A 17,109-nucleotide genomic window follows, 5' to 3' on the forward strand; every position below is an offset into this window, starting at 1 on the left:
TCATTAATTTACGGAAAATAATATGAACCGTGTAACATTTTTCTTACAGGGTCACTGAATTCTTTTAATTTTGTAGCTAGAGACATGTACAACACTTATAGAATTTACACAGTACCAATTTCAAAATAGGTTTTTGACCTCTAAGAATGAAAGTTCTCAGTGACAAGCTTTAGATGTGCAGCTTTAGCTCAGTGGGTGTCAACTCTGTCATAAGAAGCAACTATACACAAACAGTAACCCCCCAGCATGAGAAAGTGAAATTAGAAACTTTTAAGGCAGAAAAAAAATCTCTCCAAAGTATAAACGATTAGGGTCCAAAGAGCATGTTTACAAATGACCAAAGTTATTCAACTGAGCAAATGACTTAATTTGCACAGTAACTTTACTTACTCCTTCCTGATTTCTAATTCTGGGGACTATTTATGCTGTACCTACTGTGAAAGACATTGAGAACAGTAAGAATCATCAGACATGGTCCTAGAGGCATACTGGTAAATGTTTAATAACCAGCTCTTGAGGGGAAAATAAGCCCTTACTTACAGCGTTTACAAATTTCTATGGTGTAAAATACTCCCACTATGGCAGATTTCAAGCTACCAACAATTTGAATAACTGGCTCACAAAATTCCTGAAACTAACAGTTGTTTCTCATAAACCAGTATAAGCCAGCTCGAAAACACCACTGTTTGGACCCCACCCTCAAGTAGCTCATAATCTATTCAAAGGTATGTATTTTAGAGAACAGAAAAGAATAGGGAAGATAGAGATAAAATGCAAATAAATAATACATATTTTTATAATCAATTTTAAAAGTTAAAAGGAACACTAAAATCTGTGGAATTTTCCTACTCTTGTCATTTATTTCAGGAAATTAAAGTTTAGTATATTTGGGAGAAAGTAAAGGATGAGTGGAATAAGGACAAAAAAAGACATCCTAGTATACATGCTAACAGTAATCATCTTTATGTTGGAAGAAAATACCTGCTAAGGTAAGGGCAAATATAATGTAACTTTTAAAATTCTATCTTCTTTTTTTTTTTTTTTTTTTTTTTTTTTTTTTTTTTTGCGGTACTCGGGCCTCTCACTGTTGTGGCCTCTCCCGTTGCGGAGCACAGGCTCCGGACGCGCAGGCTCAGAGGCCATGGCTCACGGGCCTAGCCGCTCCGCGGCATGTGGGATCTTCCCGGACCGGGGCACGAACCCGTGTCCCCTGCATCGGCAGGCGGACTCTCAACCACTGCGCCACCAGGGAAGCCCTAAAATTCTATCTTCTTTAAACCTGTTCAATTCAGTTCACAGTCCTGAAGATTTGTCCTCTCCTCTTTGGCTGCAGCTTTGATGAGTTTAGCTAGCTTACTTTGCATAATACTGAAGAGCGTACTGCTTCACATCACTCACACTATCATCAGCCCAAATAAAAGGCAAAACTAAATGCTGCAGTCTGAAAATTGAACTTCCCTTGCATAGTCACCCCGTTGTTTCAGATCTTGGGCAAGTGCTGGCTGGGGTGATCAGGAAATTCTTCTGGTAGCAAAACGTGGAGTCTGCAGGTTGGGCATGTCCCCTGTTGCATCAACCAAGGTCTAATGCACTAAGGAGCAAAAAGATTCATGTCAGTCTCTCAGATTTAGCCTAGCAGAGGCAGCTGTTACTCCATACATCAGCGTTGCCAACCAACATATCTTCCAGTGGATCTCAGAGCCTTATTTGGTGGATTGCCATGAAAACTTCTGCAATCATGGAACTTTGTCTGTGATTTGCTGAGCAATATAGTTGGTAACAGGAGAACACCTTTCAGCCAGTTTATTCTATTAAGATCCTTCCCCCCCAACCCCAATCTTCAGGAAGACTAGTTCTTCCTAATAACGAGACTGAGGAAACCTATTACATTTTTTCTCTAGTTTATTATATATTATTCTAATTTATAATCTAGAAAAAGTCATACCTAAACATACAAATGTCACAAATACCTTGTATCAAGTGCTTATGGTGTTCTGAAGTTAAAATCCCTAGATAATGGATATACTTTTCAGATTGCTCTTTCTTTGGTCATAATGGTAGTACTCTTTGGCTATGAACTATATATTAAGTTATTTGCTTGAATACTGACTCTCCAAAAACAAATCATTTTTACATGAATGAATAATGGAGACCCAAGTCAGATGAGAGAGGATTAAGAATAGGCAATAGATATGAGGCCCATTAACTTTAGAGAGTAACCTGAATGAATTACCTGCTTTCTATTCAATGAGCAATAGCAAAGAATAAAATAAGTTTTGTGAAACATTTATTTTCTAAATGGATCTTTAGGACTTTTAAAACTTCAAGTGGGAAAAACAGATGGCTAAGTATCTATCCTGGAGGTCTTTTGGGATTAGCCATTCTATGTATATCTCTTCTTATCCAAGCAGATACAAAACATAATTCTGTACCAGGTATCACATATCTTTGAAATGATGTTTTACAGATACGGCTTGAATGAGCTGGCTTATTGTTCACTTCCCTGAGAAGCCTTTCTTGTGTAAGATTATCTTTTCCTGTGTCAAATTACACCTCTGCATCAGAAGACTTGGATCATAAATTGTATATCAATAGCACTTGCACAGCAACAACACCAGAAGTTAATCTATATAAATGCCAATAATCTATATAAATGCCAATTAACAAAAGATATGCCAGCCTCCCATTTTTATAACATCAACGCTCAGGTCTCAGCATCTTCAAAAGCAAATACAGGAGCCTGGACAGACTGTTAAGTCTTATGCGTTATAACAGCCGTTGGCTATCATTAGGTGTGGACAAAGGACACTATTTATAACAAGCCAAGGTGAAGTGGCACTGCTGCTAAACTGCCAACCGCCAAGTCAATCAACATTCCTTCCAGTTCTGTTCAAAGGAACTGCCACTCTGTCCCATTAAATCTCATCATTGTCCCCTTCTCCTGCTAGGTGTATCGAGATCTGAGAAAACACAATGCAATCCATGGCTAGGTATGGGAAAACATATAAATGCTTCTGTGCGGTACCCAAAAGCCCAGAGTTATATCCAGTGAAATTCATGACACAGTAGTGGATGATACATGTATACAATTTCAAGGAATGCAGTATGAATTTCACTTAATTGATTAATGGCAAAATATTAAAAAGATAAGTTCACCTGAGAGTGGAATTTGTGCGCACAGGGCAAAACTGTGAGGTTTTCTGGAGAGAGATTCTCATGACAGATCACACAAGGTTCCTCTTCCTCTTCCTCATCATCCTAGGGAAAATACACATAAGGTTAAATTCAGCTCATTTCTCTCCTCTAACTTTAAATGTATTCAGAATCAAGTCTCAGTCTCACCAAATTATTGGCTCCTTCCCACGTGGCAGGACCTTGTGAACCGAGGGGCCTCCGGGCTGGTTTTGAGGGCTGGGCAGCATTAGCCTGAGGTGGAGGAGTATGGCTGGGTGAAGCACTATTACCATTTGGCACGGATTTTTCTTGACTCTGAAAATTAGAATATTATTATTTTTTTTAGAATTGAACTAAAACAGGAAGAACTGATAAATACCATAGAATAGGCTACCGTGAGAATTAGCAAAAGGGTAAAGGTTAATCAGGTTCATGAGAAATCTTGAAATAAATGTTGGCAATATTACTTATATACTAAGAACCAGGTAAAACCAAAAATAACTCTAGGTGCTCTTTCAATTAAAACAAGTCTTTGCAGAAAATTAGAAAAAATGTCTCCTTTTAGAGCCATTCAAAATAACCTAGAGTAAATTTCAAAAGGGTCAGTTTTATTCTAGAATGATCAGGTGGTGTTTCCCATGCCATTTGTCAAGCTGAATTGTTTGTTGTTAATAGATGATTTAATATGATTATAGACTGATTTCCTGATCATGTAATGGAGATAATTAATATGGCTAACTACTAAAGATAAGGGCCAGGAGATAAAGTTGTCTTTTCTTTTTTTCTTTTTTCTTTTTTTTTACCTGAGATCTCTTGGGGTCAATAAATTGGGAAATCTTGTGAACAATTTCATCAAATGTCAGTCTAGATAAGGACTTCCCATGAGTATCCTTCAATTTCCGTAAGAAATCTGTAAGCTCCTTTCTGGAAGAGATCAAGGAAAGAGCACTGGTGATTTTCCTACTGCCTTGAGGATGCGCCCTCCAAAGGAGCTATGAAATCCTATCACAGGATTGATATGTAGCATACAGATGTGACCCTTTAGATTTCTGATTTAAAAAAGTGATCACAGGTCCATCTGCATTTATTTTAAACCAAAATGAAAACTCCTAATGTATTGATTAATGATACTTAATGTGTTTGTGAGTAATAAAGTTTAGTATTTATTTTCTTTCCAAAAAGAAATTTTAACTGTTTTTAAAAGCTCAGTGTGAAAATTAAGTTTGTTATCTACTTATTTATTTACTGAGCTCATTATATCATCTCTCTCAATGCTCTCTCACTCAAGACTAAAATATTCTCTATGACATAAATCACAGCAAGATCCTTCTTGACCCATCTCCTAGAATAATGGAAATAAAACCAAAAATAAACAAATGGGACCTAATAAAACTTAAAAGCTTTTACACAGCAAAGGAAACCATAAATAAGACAAAAAGACAAGCCTCAGAATGGGAGAAAATATTTGCAAATGAAGCAACTGACAAACAATTAATCTCCAAAATATACAAGCAGCTCATGCAGCTCAATATCAAAAAAAACAAACAACCCAATCCAAAAATAAGTGGAAGACCTAAACAGGCATTTCTCCAAAGAAGACATACAGATTGCCAACAAACACATGAAAAGATGCTCAACATCACTAATCATTAGAGAAATGCAAATCAAAACCACAATGAGGGGGGCTTCCCTGGTGGCGCAGTGGTTAAGAATCCACCTGCCAATGCAGGGGACACAGGTTCGAGCCTTGGTCCGGAAAAATCCCACATGCCACAGAGCAACTAAGCCCGTACACCACAACTACTGAACCTGTGCTCTAGAGCCCACGAGCCACAACTACTGAGCCTGCGCGCCACAACTACTGAAGCCCATACGCCTAGAGCCAGTGCTTTGCACTAAGAGAAGTCACTGCAATGAGAAGCCCGCGCCACAATTAAGAGTAGCCCCCGCTCACTGCAACTAGAGAAAGCCCACATGCAGCAATGAAGACCCAATGCAGCCAAAAATAAATTAAAAAAAAAACAAAACAAAACACAATGAGGTATCACCTCACTCCAGTCAGAATGGCCATCATCAAAAAATCTAGAAACAACAAATGCTGGAGAGGGTGTGGAGAAAAGGGAACCCTCCTGCACTGCTGGTGGAAATGTAAATTGATACAGCCACTATGGAGAACAGCATGGAGGTTCCTTAAAAAACTGAAAATAGAACTACCATATGACCCAGCAACCCCACTACTGGGTATATACCCGAGAAAACCATAATTCAAAAAGATACATGTAGCACAATGTTCACTGCAGCACTATTTACAATAGCCAAGACATGGAAGTAACCTAAATGTCCATCGACAGATGAATGGATAAAGAAGATGTGGCACATATATACAATGGAATATTACTCAGTCATAAAAAGGAACAAAATTGAGTTATTTGTAATGAGGTGGATGGACCTGGAGTTGTCATACAGAGTGAAGTAAGTTAGAAAGAGAAAAACAAATACCATATGCTAAGGCATATATATGGAATTTATAAAAACGGTACTGATGAACCTAGTGGCAGGGCAGGAACAAAGACACAGATGTAGAGAACGGACTTGAGGACACAGTGGGGGAAGGGGAAGCTGGAACGTAGTGAGAGAGTGGCATTAACATATATACACTACCAAATGTAAAATAGTTAGTGGGAAGCAGCTGCATAGCACAGGGAGATCAGCTCAATGCTCTGTGATGACCTAGAGGGGTGGGATAGGGAGGGTGGGAGGGAGGCTCAAGAGGGAAGGGATATGGAGATATGTGTGTGTGTGTGTGTGTGTGTGTGTGTGTGTGTGTGTGTGTGTGTGTGTGTGTGTGTGTATATATATATAGCTGATTCACTTTGTTGTACAGCAGCAACTAACACAACATTGTAAAGCAATTATACTCTAATAAAGGTGTAAAAAAAAGACTAAAATATTCCTTTTTAACTATGTTACTATCAGTCTCTTTCTGTCATTATTAATAGTTCTACTTTTGTAAAATTCAGAAACAGAAAACAAAGATTTAACAGAAAATGAAAGCAAAGACTGAAAGACACATTAATTATGTGATAAAGAAACCTAGGAATATTTTAACTGATACGTTCTTTTTCCATTCCCATAGCCATTGACCCAAAGCCTGCATATACATTTTTGGTAGGATAGGGTAGGATGATAAAAGTATTTTTCTTTCTCAAATGAAATGTCATGTCACCAGCCTTATAAAACTACCTTTGATTTACTATTTATTTTCTAGATATATTTATAACAACTATATTACAGTTCTATTTTCATCTTCTATTCACTATTATATTTATAAAACCATAATCTAATCCTGAAACATAATGGTACATATGTTAAATAAAAGCATTGGTCTTCAAATGAAAATGCTGGTGAAAACTAGAATTATTTCATTTGATACAAGATTAAAGATAAAAGACACTTCATTTCTGGAGGAGTAGAATTAAATAGCTTTCTGCTGAAGTCAGAACTGTGAAAAGCACACTAAAATAATGATTTCTTGCATTTAACTATGTCCCCTTTCTTTGTCCCCTAACAAAGAAATTACAAGAACCCTCAATAAAATTAAGGAAATAGGAAAGTAAAACCTGATTATGTTTGGGCTTGTATGGCATACAATTAACTTAAAATTCACTTTGGAAATAGGTTATTAAGGTAATTATTGCAGCTAGTGGCATAAAATTGGGTAGGTTTACAACTGGTTGTACTTTCAGTAAATGAGCAAACCTAAATTTAAAAGTTTACTCTCTCATGACTTTAAACTAATAATTTTAGGGAAGAGGTTTAGCATTTATACTGAAAACTGTCTCTTCTTAATAAATTTCATTTTCCCTACCAAGGCCATGGTTAGGAAATACTTGTACTTTGTGTGTGTGTGTGTGGGGGGGGTGTTATATTTCTCTGAAACATTTCATTGGCATAATTATGGCTGTGGAAACTATAGAGTATGATCTGTACTCAACACTAAAAGAGACTGAGGTACCTGGTCTGTTGTGGAAAGGCAGTTTTCAGCCTGTCTGTAATCTTCTCCCAATTCATCATGGGGGGATCACTTCCCAGACCTGCACTGGGAGGCACAGCTTCTCCCACAGGCACTGGCACCGTCCAGGCTATGCTAGTCATCTGTAAGGAGCACAGAGTTACAACCCATCAGCTTCAATTATTAGGAAGCAAGGTTCCATGCCAACATTACATTTCCATACCTCAGAAAATGGGTAGAATGAAGAGGAATACTGACATACATGTTCCCTTTTTAGAATTTTTTTTCCTTACAGCACCATATTTCTAACTGTTTGTATATGTTTACCTTTATTTTAAAAATGGCACATGCTAGTCTCAGTAATTGCAAACATATACAGAAATACATACAGAGTGTGCATTTCTGAAAGCAACCTAAAGTTTGTTAACAGGGGAATAAGTCAATAAATTGTAGCATATCTAATCAAGTCCTTAAAAATAGATTTGTATGTCTGAGCATATGAGATGTCCACAATGTATGTCTCATTTTCTAAAAAAAGTCTACGGCACAGCATTTATGGTAGAACTCATTTTATAGTAAAACATTTTTTAAATGTGTATGCACAGAAAAAGGTCTGTAAGATACAGAATAATCTGTAAACAGTGATTATTTTCTAGGATTCAACAGCAGGGTAATTTTGCTTTCTACTTTATATAATTATTATATACTTTGTATATGCTTTATGTGTTTCTACATTATTTGCCTTTTTATAATTAACATATACTACTTTTATAATTAGAAAAATAATGAAGTTTAATTTTCAAACAACTAAATAAACATGAGAATACTACTAGAATATCTGCCCAGTGTCATGAATGTTACAAAGGTCGTATGGAAGTAGTAGCGACAACTTTGAGCCATGAAACCATCAAACAAAGTTTTCCTCATATTTTATGATGGTTCCTTCTTAGAACCATCAAGTTTCTAATTAATATCAGTAATTGAATATTTTTGAAGTGCTTATCTGATTACTAGGATAATTATAAACATGCATCCTTTACCTAAGACTACAGATTATTTTCAAATATAAGGTTATTACTTATGAAAAATTACCAACAGCCACTGAAATTACTCACACAAAGCCTAGTAAGTCAGAGAAAGAGCAGAATATCACCAGAAATCTGGGTTTGCCTGAGTGTCAAGCTTTTTCAGAGGAATCAGGAAGTAATCTTATTAGAAGGTTGAGGTACTTTAATGTTTTCAATAAAATTTTATTTATAGTTCCTTATAGAATGGTGCAGGAGCAAACCACCTGAGCAACACTGTAATATCATGGTGATAAAAAAGATGTGGTACTTAGTAAATATGTTAAGGCCTAGATACATATTTATTCATAGAGAGGCAGCCTCTACACAAATGAGTAAGTCCATTTGACTATATGTTTCAAAGGGAGGCTGTCAGCAATACATAGGTACAAAATAAACCCCAACTGACTAGAATGTAGTTATGGGAAAGTCAAGATTAGAGAATTTTTTCATTATATTAAACATCAATCATCTGGGAGAAGATTTTTCTTGTAATAAAAAGTTTACCTTGACCAAGATTACAACTAATAATCCTAATCATTTTAAATTTCTCTGTTGCTTCTTCAGGTTTGGATAAAGCTTATATGGCTCTTTGTGGCTAGAAAGATTTATAACTTTATAGTATAATACGTTGCAAGGTGATATTTATATTACCTGTTTATAGATAAACAATGTCCTACTATACACACACATATGTGTGTGTGTATATAAAATTTTTCTTTAGCTTTGTGGTATAATGTTGTGACTTTGGTAGGTTGAAAAGCAAAGAAGCTAACAATCATGCTAAATTATTTATTAAAAATATCAATCTACCCTGCATTAGTGCCTGTTATAGAAGCAAAACTGTAAGAATTCTCTACTATAATATTATATTTATCTTTGTATCTAAAAACTGTTATAATCACTTAATGAAATAGTTAAATAATATATATAATGCATTTAATGCAGTGCCTCACATGGAACTATTCATTCAATCATCATCATGATCATCATGATCATCACTACCACCATCACCTTCATCATTACTTATCAAGTATATGAACAAAGAGAAGACATTCATTCTGGAAGTCCACTGTAAGTGACAACAAGCTAGTTAATGTATATTCCACCAAGAAGGGATCTGTACCAGTGGGGGTCTAGGCTGACCAGTTGCAGAGATGACTCCAGAACAAACAGCAGGCATTTGAGGAACAGTGAGTACAGGTCTAAAGAAAGATTCTTTCACAACGGGTCTTCCCAAGAACTGCTGTATCTAAAATAGAAAAGATAGAAAATAAAAACAAAACCCTCACATATTTATATATTTACATAGTCAATAATCTAAACTCATAGAGCAATTTTTTTGAGGGGGGTAGCTGCTTTGAAATCTAGATACAAAGCATATTAGAAACAATGTTGTCATAACGTTAGTTAAGTATATGAATATTTGAAAAAGCAAAGGGCAGTAAAATATACTAAAGAGCATGGACACAGAAGACAACTGGGTTCTAGTCCTACTTTCTCTCCACCTAGCTGGGTAATCTTGGATACCAAGTCATTAATCTATAAAGTAAGAGGGTTGGGTTAGGTGATCTTTAAAGTTCTCTGACAAATGGAATAATATAGGACTATGGAAAGGAGCTCTTCAATGAGTACTGTCCATGCTGATAAACAATACTGACAGTCAGAAATTCTGCTAAAGAACCAAAGTTGTCTATAGAAAATATTACTTTTGCTATTATGTATTGAAGGGACCTTGTACCACCTGGTGGAGTTCTGACCTTATGTTTAGTTCCAAGGGCAGTGGAAAGCTGAAGTGGGGTGGGCCAAGGGAATAAACCCTCCTACAGTGACTTGCAGACATGCCTGTGAATGTTACTGAACTTCCCAGGGGGTTGTAGACAGCTAGCCCTTCTTAGCATCTACCAATGGGATGGATACCTTATTGGCTGGATGACAAAAGAGGACAGGTTTATGGAGCATCTACTATGTGCCAGGTCTAGCACTGGCATAAAGCAGAAATTCACCTATTTGTTGAATTTAAAAAATGAGCATCGAGATAGCTCTTAAGTAACAATACTGAAACCAGCAGGGTGAAAGTTAATGGGGAACTTCATAATGGAGAGATAAGGATGACATGTGATTCTTAACATCGCTAAATGAGAGACACTGTGTGTCTTCTAATGTGTGTATACATCATCACCTATAAAGTACTCTTGCCAAAAATACTGAACCTGATTCTAACTAACCCTCTAGATCTAATGATCAGGTTATAGGAAATAGAAGAATATGTATAATGGCATCACAAGGATGTAATCAGTTACATCAATAATGTAGGAAGTTAGTTTTTTAACAGATAAATGATATGAATAAAAGGGAGGGAGTTAGGTAGCTGTTATATTTTAAAGAAAAATAACCAGCCAAATGAAAAGTATAAACCTTGTTTGGATTGTTTTTTTAAAAATAAGGGTTTTTAAAGTAATGGTAATTATAACCACATTGGAAGTACTGTCAATCTAGTTAAGAAAAAGACATTTCTGAGACAACTGGGGAAATATAAATTTCAATATTAGACATTAAAAATTATAATTTTCTTAGGTACAAAATGGTGGTGTGATTATATAGCCAATAAGAGTAAGAGTCCTGAGGCATAAATCTGAGGGTAGGGAACAAGACTAAGGACTGAGTTTTATGATCACAAAGGTCAGCAGCAGCTTTATACTAAGGAAGTCACTGAGTTCACCGTGTGGCTGACAGTGTCTTGGTGCTCCGGCCTGTGTCAGGCCTGAGCCTCTGAGGTGGGAGAGCCGAGGTCAGGACATTGGACCACCAGAGACCTCCCAGCCCCATGTAATATCAATTGACGAGAGCTCTCCCAGAGATCTCCATATCAACGCTAAGGCCCAGCTCCATCCAACCGCCAGCAAGCTCCAGTGCTGGACGTCCCATGCCAAACAACTAGCAAGACAGGAACGCAACCCCACCCATTAGTAGAGACGCTGCCTAAAATCATACTAAGTTCACAGACACCCCAAAACACACCACCGGAGGCGGCCCTGCCCACCAGAAAGACAAGATCCAGCCCCACCCACCAGAACACAGGCACCAGCCCCCTCCACCAGGAAGCCTACAAAAGCCACTGAATCAACCTCACCCACTGGGGGCAGACACCAAAAACAAGAGGAACTACGAACCTGCAGCCTGCAAAAAGGAGACCCCAAACGCAGTAAGTTAAACGAAATGACAAGACAGAGAAATATGCAGCAGAAGAAGGTAAAAACCCACTAGTCCAAAATAAATGAAAAGGAAATAGGCAGTCTACCTGAAAACGAATTCTAAGTAGCGATAATAAAGATGATCCAAATCTTGGAAATAGAATGGAGAAAATACAAGAAATGTTTAACAAGGACCTAGAAGAACTAAAGAGCAAACAAACAATGATGAACAGTACAATAAATGAAATTAAAAACTCTCTAGAAGGAATCAGTAGCAGAATAACTGAGGCAGAAGAATGGATAAGTGACCTGGAAGATAAAATAGTGGAAATAACTACCACAGAGCAGAATAAAGAAAAAAGAATGAAAAGAATTGAGGACAGTCTCAGAGACTTCAGGGACAACATTAAATGCACAACTTTCGAATTATAGGGGTCCCAAAAGAAGAAGAGAAAAAGAAAGGTCTGAGAGAATATGTGAAGAGATTATAGTTGAAAACTTCCCTAACATGGGAAAGGAAATAATAGTCAATCAAGTCCAGGAAGCGCAGAGAGTCCCATACAGGATAAATCCAAGGAGAAACTCACCAAGGCACATATTAATCAATCTATCAAAAATTAAATACAAAGAAAAAATATTAAAAGCAGTAAGGGAAAAGCAACAAATAACATACAAGGGAATCCCCATAAGGTTAACAGCTGATATTTCAGCAGAAAATCTGCAAGCCAGAAGGGAGTGGCGGGACATATTTAAGTGATGAAACGGAAAAACCTACAACCAAGATTACTCTACCCAAGGCTTCCCTGGTGGCGCAGTGGTTGAGAGTCCACCTGCCGATGCAGGGGACACGGGTTCGTGCCCCGGTCCGGGAAGATCCCACATGCCGCAGAGCGGCTGGGTCCATGAGCCATGGCCGCTGAGCCTGTGTGTCCGGAGCCTGTGCTCCACAACGGGAGAGGCCACAACACTGAGAGGCCCGCGTACTGAAAAAAAAAAAAAAGATTACTCTACCCAGAGAGGATCTCATTCAGATTTGATGGAGAAATTAAAACCTTTACAGACAAGCAAAAGTTAAGAGAATTCAAAACAAAACAAAACAAAACAAAAAGTTAAGAGAATTCAGCACCACCAAACCAGCTTTACAACAAATGCTAAAGCAACTTCTCTAGGCAGGAAACACAAAAGAAGGAAAAGACCTACAAAAACAAACCCCAAACAATTAAGAAAATGGTAATAGGAACATACATATTGATAATTACCTTAAATATAAATGGATTAAATGCTCCAACCAAAAGACATAGACTGGCTGAATGGATACAAAAACAAGACCCATATATAGGCTGTCTACAAAAGACCCATTTCAGACCTAGGGACACATACAGACTGAAAGTGAGGGGATGGAAAAAGATATTCCATGCAAATGGAAATCAAAAGAAAGCTGGAGTAGCAATTCTCATATCAGACAAAATAGACTTTAAAATAAAGACTATTACAAGAGACAAAGAAGGACACTACATAATGATCAAGGGATCAATCCAAGAAGATATAACAGTTGTAAATATTTATGCACCCAACACAGGAGCACCTCAATACATAAGGCAAATGCTAACAGCCATAAAAGGGGAAATCGACAGTAACACAATCATAGTAGGGGACTTTAACACCCCACTTCCACCAATGGACAGATCATCCAAAATGAAAATAAATAAGGAAACACAAGGTTTAAATGACACATTAGACAAGAAGGACTTAATTGATATTTATAAGACATTCCATCCAAAAACAACAGAATACATTTTCTTCTCAAGTGCTCATGGAACATTCTCCAGGATAGATCATATCTTGGGTCACAAATCAAGCCTTGGTAAATTTTAGAAAATTGAAATCATATCAAGTATCTTTTCTGACTACAACACTATGAAACTAGATATCAATTACAGGAAAAATAAACTGTAAAAAATACAAACTCATGGAGGCTAAGCAATACACTACTAAATAACCAAGAGATCACTGAAGAAATTAAAAAGGAAATCAAAAATACCTAGAAACAAATGACAATGAAAACATGATGACCCAAAACCTATGGGATGAAGCAAGAGCAGTTCTAAGAGGGAAGTTTATAGCAATACAATCCTACCTCAAGAAACAAGAAAAATCTCAAGAATAAGAGTCCTCATCTTTTTGGAATGCATACTAAAGTATAAATGGATGAGATGTAGGGTTTACTTTAAAATGTTCCAGTGGGGAGGAAGAAGGGGATGACATGGCACAAGACTGACAAAATGTTGATAATGATGTTGAAGTTGGCTCTTGGGTTCACAGAGGTTCATCATTCTGTTTTTATGTATGTTTCAAAATTTTCATAATATAAAGTCCTTAAATAATGAACGATGGGTACTGAGTTAGTAGTCCTGCTCTTTTTGAGGACAACAATTACCTAACACTACTTTCAGGATTAGACAGCCAGGCTGCAAAAATCAAAACATAATGAAACACATAAAAATACTGGGTTAAACTGGGAACAATACCCATTATTCTAGACTTCTCAGGTTAGACTACTATATATATTTAAAACCTGGTAACCATTCTTTACAATACTAGAATCTCAGAAAGAAATACTTTAGTGATCAGATCATCTAGTACAATTTCCTGATTTGTAGATAGGAAAACCAAGTCTGGGACAGCTGAGTTTCCCAAAACCAACACAGTTCTTCACAGAGTTAGGACCTGAACCCAGACCTCTAATGTATTTCCATTGTATAATATCACCTCAATTTATTGCAAAAAGAATGGTTACATTTCTAGCATTTGTGCTCTCAAACTGTTCTACTAATTCTCAGTGGTCACTGATGCTTGTACTTTAACACAACTGTTAGCTTTGATCAAGCACAGCAGTGACTCTGGTTAGGAAGCACAAAAGATACACATGTACCTCTCAAGTGTTAGCAAGGGATGCTTATAAATTCCATTGAGCCTAACTGCCAGTGGGTTCTTTCCCTTGACTAAACCTGGGTAGCCACATCAGCCATAAGCAACTCTCTGAAGGGATGAGGATGTAGAGGTCAAGGTTTGATTATGTTTGTCACTTATAGTGTCACTAGTATCACATAGATTATTCCAGTCTGGTTCCAGAAAACTCCAAAGAACATCTCTGTTTCTAGCGTCCGAGTCTCTAGAGCCATTTTATATTTAGAGTCATGGGAGAGTTTAACTACAACCTATAGGCAGTAGTTTGAATACAGGCAGAGGCAACAGATTTCTAGAAATCCTACCAAGAATATGTGTTACTTCCCATAGAACTACAGGGAATCTGGTATTTCTGTCATCTACGCAACACATTCCTTATCAGGAGAGTTGGGTATGATGGTGTGTTCAAAGCCTAGAATAATAATATGCATAATATAATGCTCCTATAAAACCTGAATTAACCAAAAATATAAAAGCCAATACTGTCATTCTAAACTAAAGCCCATGGTGAATATCATAATGCTTTCAGCTCTGAATTCTGCTTTTGCAACAGTGTAACTCCACACAATTCACATAATTTTTAAGTTCTTTGATATACTCAACTAGTATTTGTAGAAAAAACATTTTTAAAGTTCTACTATAAGCAGAAATGCTAATGTCAAAAGTGATCTACCCCTAAATATATCACACCTTTCCTACCCTCAGATCCGTTATCATAATAAAGGTTATTATCTAGTGGTTCTGTTCTAAAAGGTCTTTTGGAAAGCTGTATGAGTTTATTGGGTTAAGGTGCTATGTTTCCCAGAAGGCTAACATAAACAGTATAGCATAGAGATTAGTTTGTCTGATGTAGACAGTAAGCAGGGAAGGGTAATAAATGAAAGCTGTCCTTACTGTTAAAGGTAGAATAGAAGATAAAAGTTATGAAAAACAGAGTCTAAAGTGGAAGTGGGGGGGTGAAGTCCAGCATGCTAGGGTATTATGCTGAGATGTTTTAGTCATCTAGCAGTAACGTGAGGGCATTGGGAATTCTAGGCATTCATCGGTTTTCTCTCATAACGTGTGATCGACAGGATGAATGAGCATATATTACCTCTTTAGATATCAAACGCATTACTAAAATCCAGTGATACAACCTACCTCTTGCCTCAGCTGAGTCAGCCAACTAGTCATATCATCTGTAGATGATACAGCAGGAATGGACATAATTACAAATGATACGCACTACATGTACCCTTTCCACTTTGAACACACAGACATAATGCATATTCAGTGTTTTAAAGCTGTTACCATTTTATCAAGATGAAGATGGTGATTTTTCAAAATGTTACACGGTTGACCCTTGAACAACACAGGTCTGAGTTGTGTGGGTCCACTTATACACTGATTTTTTTCAATAAATATAATCCCTGTATTTTCATTTTACAGATCTTTAAATTAACTAAATGTGGAGAAAGTTTGCATTTGATTAGAAATCACAATATGTGGAATCAAAAAACTAGGGTTTGAGTCCTGATTCTGTCCAAACTGTTTCAGCTTCCTGCTCGGGGGTAATCATTTATCAATTCTGTTTGTGAAGTAGAGAGAGCAGTACCCAGATTTCTGACTGCATGGGGTGTGGGTGGGGGGTTGGCACTCCCAAGCCCTGCGTTGTTCAAGAGTCAACTGTATTTCTTACCAGTATCTCAGGACTGGGTGGTGGTGGAGGAAGCTGGATTGGAGGCAAGGTACTCAAGGCAAACCCTTGCTTCACCTTGTTAATTTGTTCATTGTACTGTGTCTAGTAGGAGAAACAATATTTTACAGCAAAATCAACTTCAAAGAAATAGCATATGGAAGTACTTGATGTAGTTTTGAATAGTACAACATAGATGAGTGATTTCCAATCTATTATGCCAGAAATAATATAAAAAGAATTTCTGACATAAAAACAACCCTATACACCACTATCCATAGATGTAAATAGCTGTATTTTTAGAAGTATCTATTGATTGACAAGATACAGAGACATATAATTCACAGATCTCTGTGATAACTCCTCAGTGCTTCAATAATTTTTAGCCCCCAAATGGGAACCACTTATATAAAGTAAACAGAATCTAAAGATCAAGAAGATGTAAATAATCTACTTGCTGAAAAATATGGGGAAAAAAGTATTTGTAACAAAGAGTTGAACTACTTGCAAATGTTCATTTTAAAAACTGGGGGCTTCCCTGGTGGCGCAGTGGTTGAGAGTCCGCCTGCCGATGCAGGGGACATGGGTTCATGCCCTGGTCCGGGAGGATCCCACATGCCGTGGAGCGGCTGGGCCCGTGAGCCATGGCCTCTGAGCCTGCGCGTCCGGAGCCTGTGCTCTGCAACGGGAGAGGCCACAGCAGTGAGAGGCCCGCGTACCGCAAAAAAAAAAAAAACAAAAAACTGTAGGGGAAGTTTTAGGGAAAACTTTTGAATGTTTTTTTAATCTTAAAAGTTATACCTGTAGCTGTCTCCAGTTCCACATATACCTTTGTTTTTTCTTCTTAGATTTTGCCACAGGTAAGACTCCTATCCTTGAAGCTTAAAAACATAGTTTGAACATTTTTGGCATTGTCCCCATTTTGCTTTATATGTTATTTTGTAAACAAACCACAAGAGCTGGAAGAGAACGTCTTCAAACATTTAGAAACTTCCATATATAGGACACGTTCTTAGAAGAAAA

At 37.1% G+C, this 17,109-nt stretch overlaps 1 protein-coding gene across 4 annotated transcripts in view; it reads right to left on the bottom strand.

The window, feature by feature from the left end:
• Positions 1 to 1,263: 1,263 nt before the first annotated feature.
• The window catches only part of DZIP3 (DAZ interacting zinc finger protein 3), a 119,935-nt gene continuing 104,089 nt past the window's right edge, over positions 1,264 to 17,109 (bottom strand). For 3 of the 4 annotated variants that reach the window (XM_067738945.1, XM_067738948.1, XM_067738946.1), the window contains exons 26-32: positions 16,090 to 16,191; positions 9,377 to 9,502; positions 7,190 to 7,329; positions 3,978 to 4,098; positions 3,343 to 3,489; positions 3,157 to 3,258; positions 1,264 to 1,591 (exon numbers count right to left, since the gene is read on the bottom strand). In XM_067738945.1, the coding sequence (XP_067595046.1) occupies positions 1,481 to 1,591; positions 3,157 to 3,258; positions 3,343 to 3,489; positions 3,978 to 4,098; positions 7,190 to 7,329; positions 9,377 to 9,502; positions 16,090 to 16,191 (849 nt within the window). In that variant the 3' untranslated portion in view covers positions 1,264 to 1,480. The remainder of the gene's footprint in view (positions 1,592 to 3,156; positions 3,259 to 3,342; positions 3,490 to 3,977; positions 4,099 to 7,189; positions 7,330 to 9,376; positions 9,503 to 16,089; positions 16,192 to 17,109) is intronic. The other variant, XR_010943750.1, reaches the window with a different exon arrangement.

This window comes from Pseudorca crassidens, chromosome 5 (assembly GCF_039906515.1).
Source record: "Pseudorca crassidens isolate mPseCra1 chromosome 5, mPseCra1.hap1, whole genome shotgun sequence".
Taxonomy (NCBI): domain Eukaryota; kingdom Metazoa; phylum Chordata; class Mammalia; order Artiodactyla; family Delphinidae; genus Pseudorca; species Pseudorca crassidens.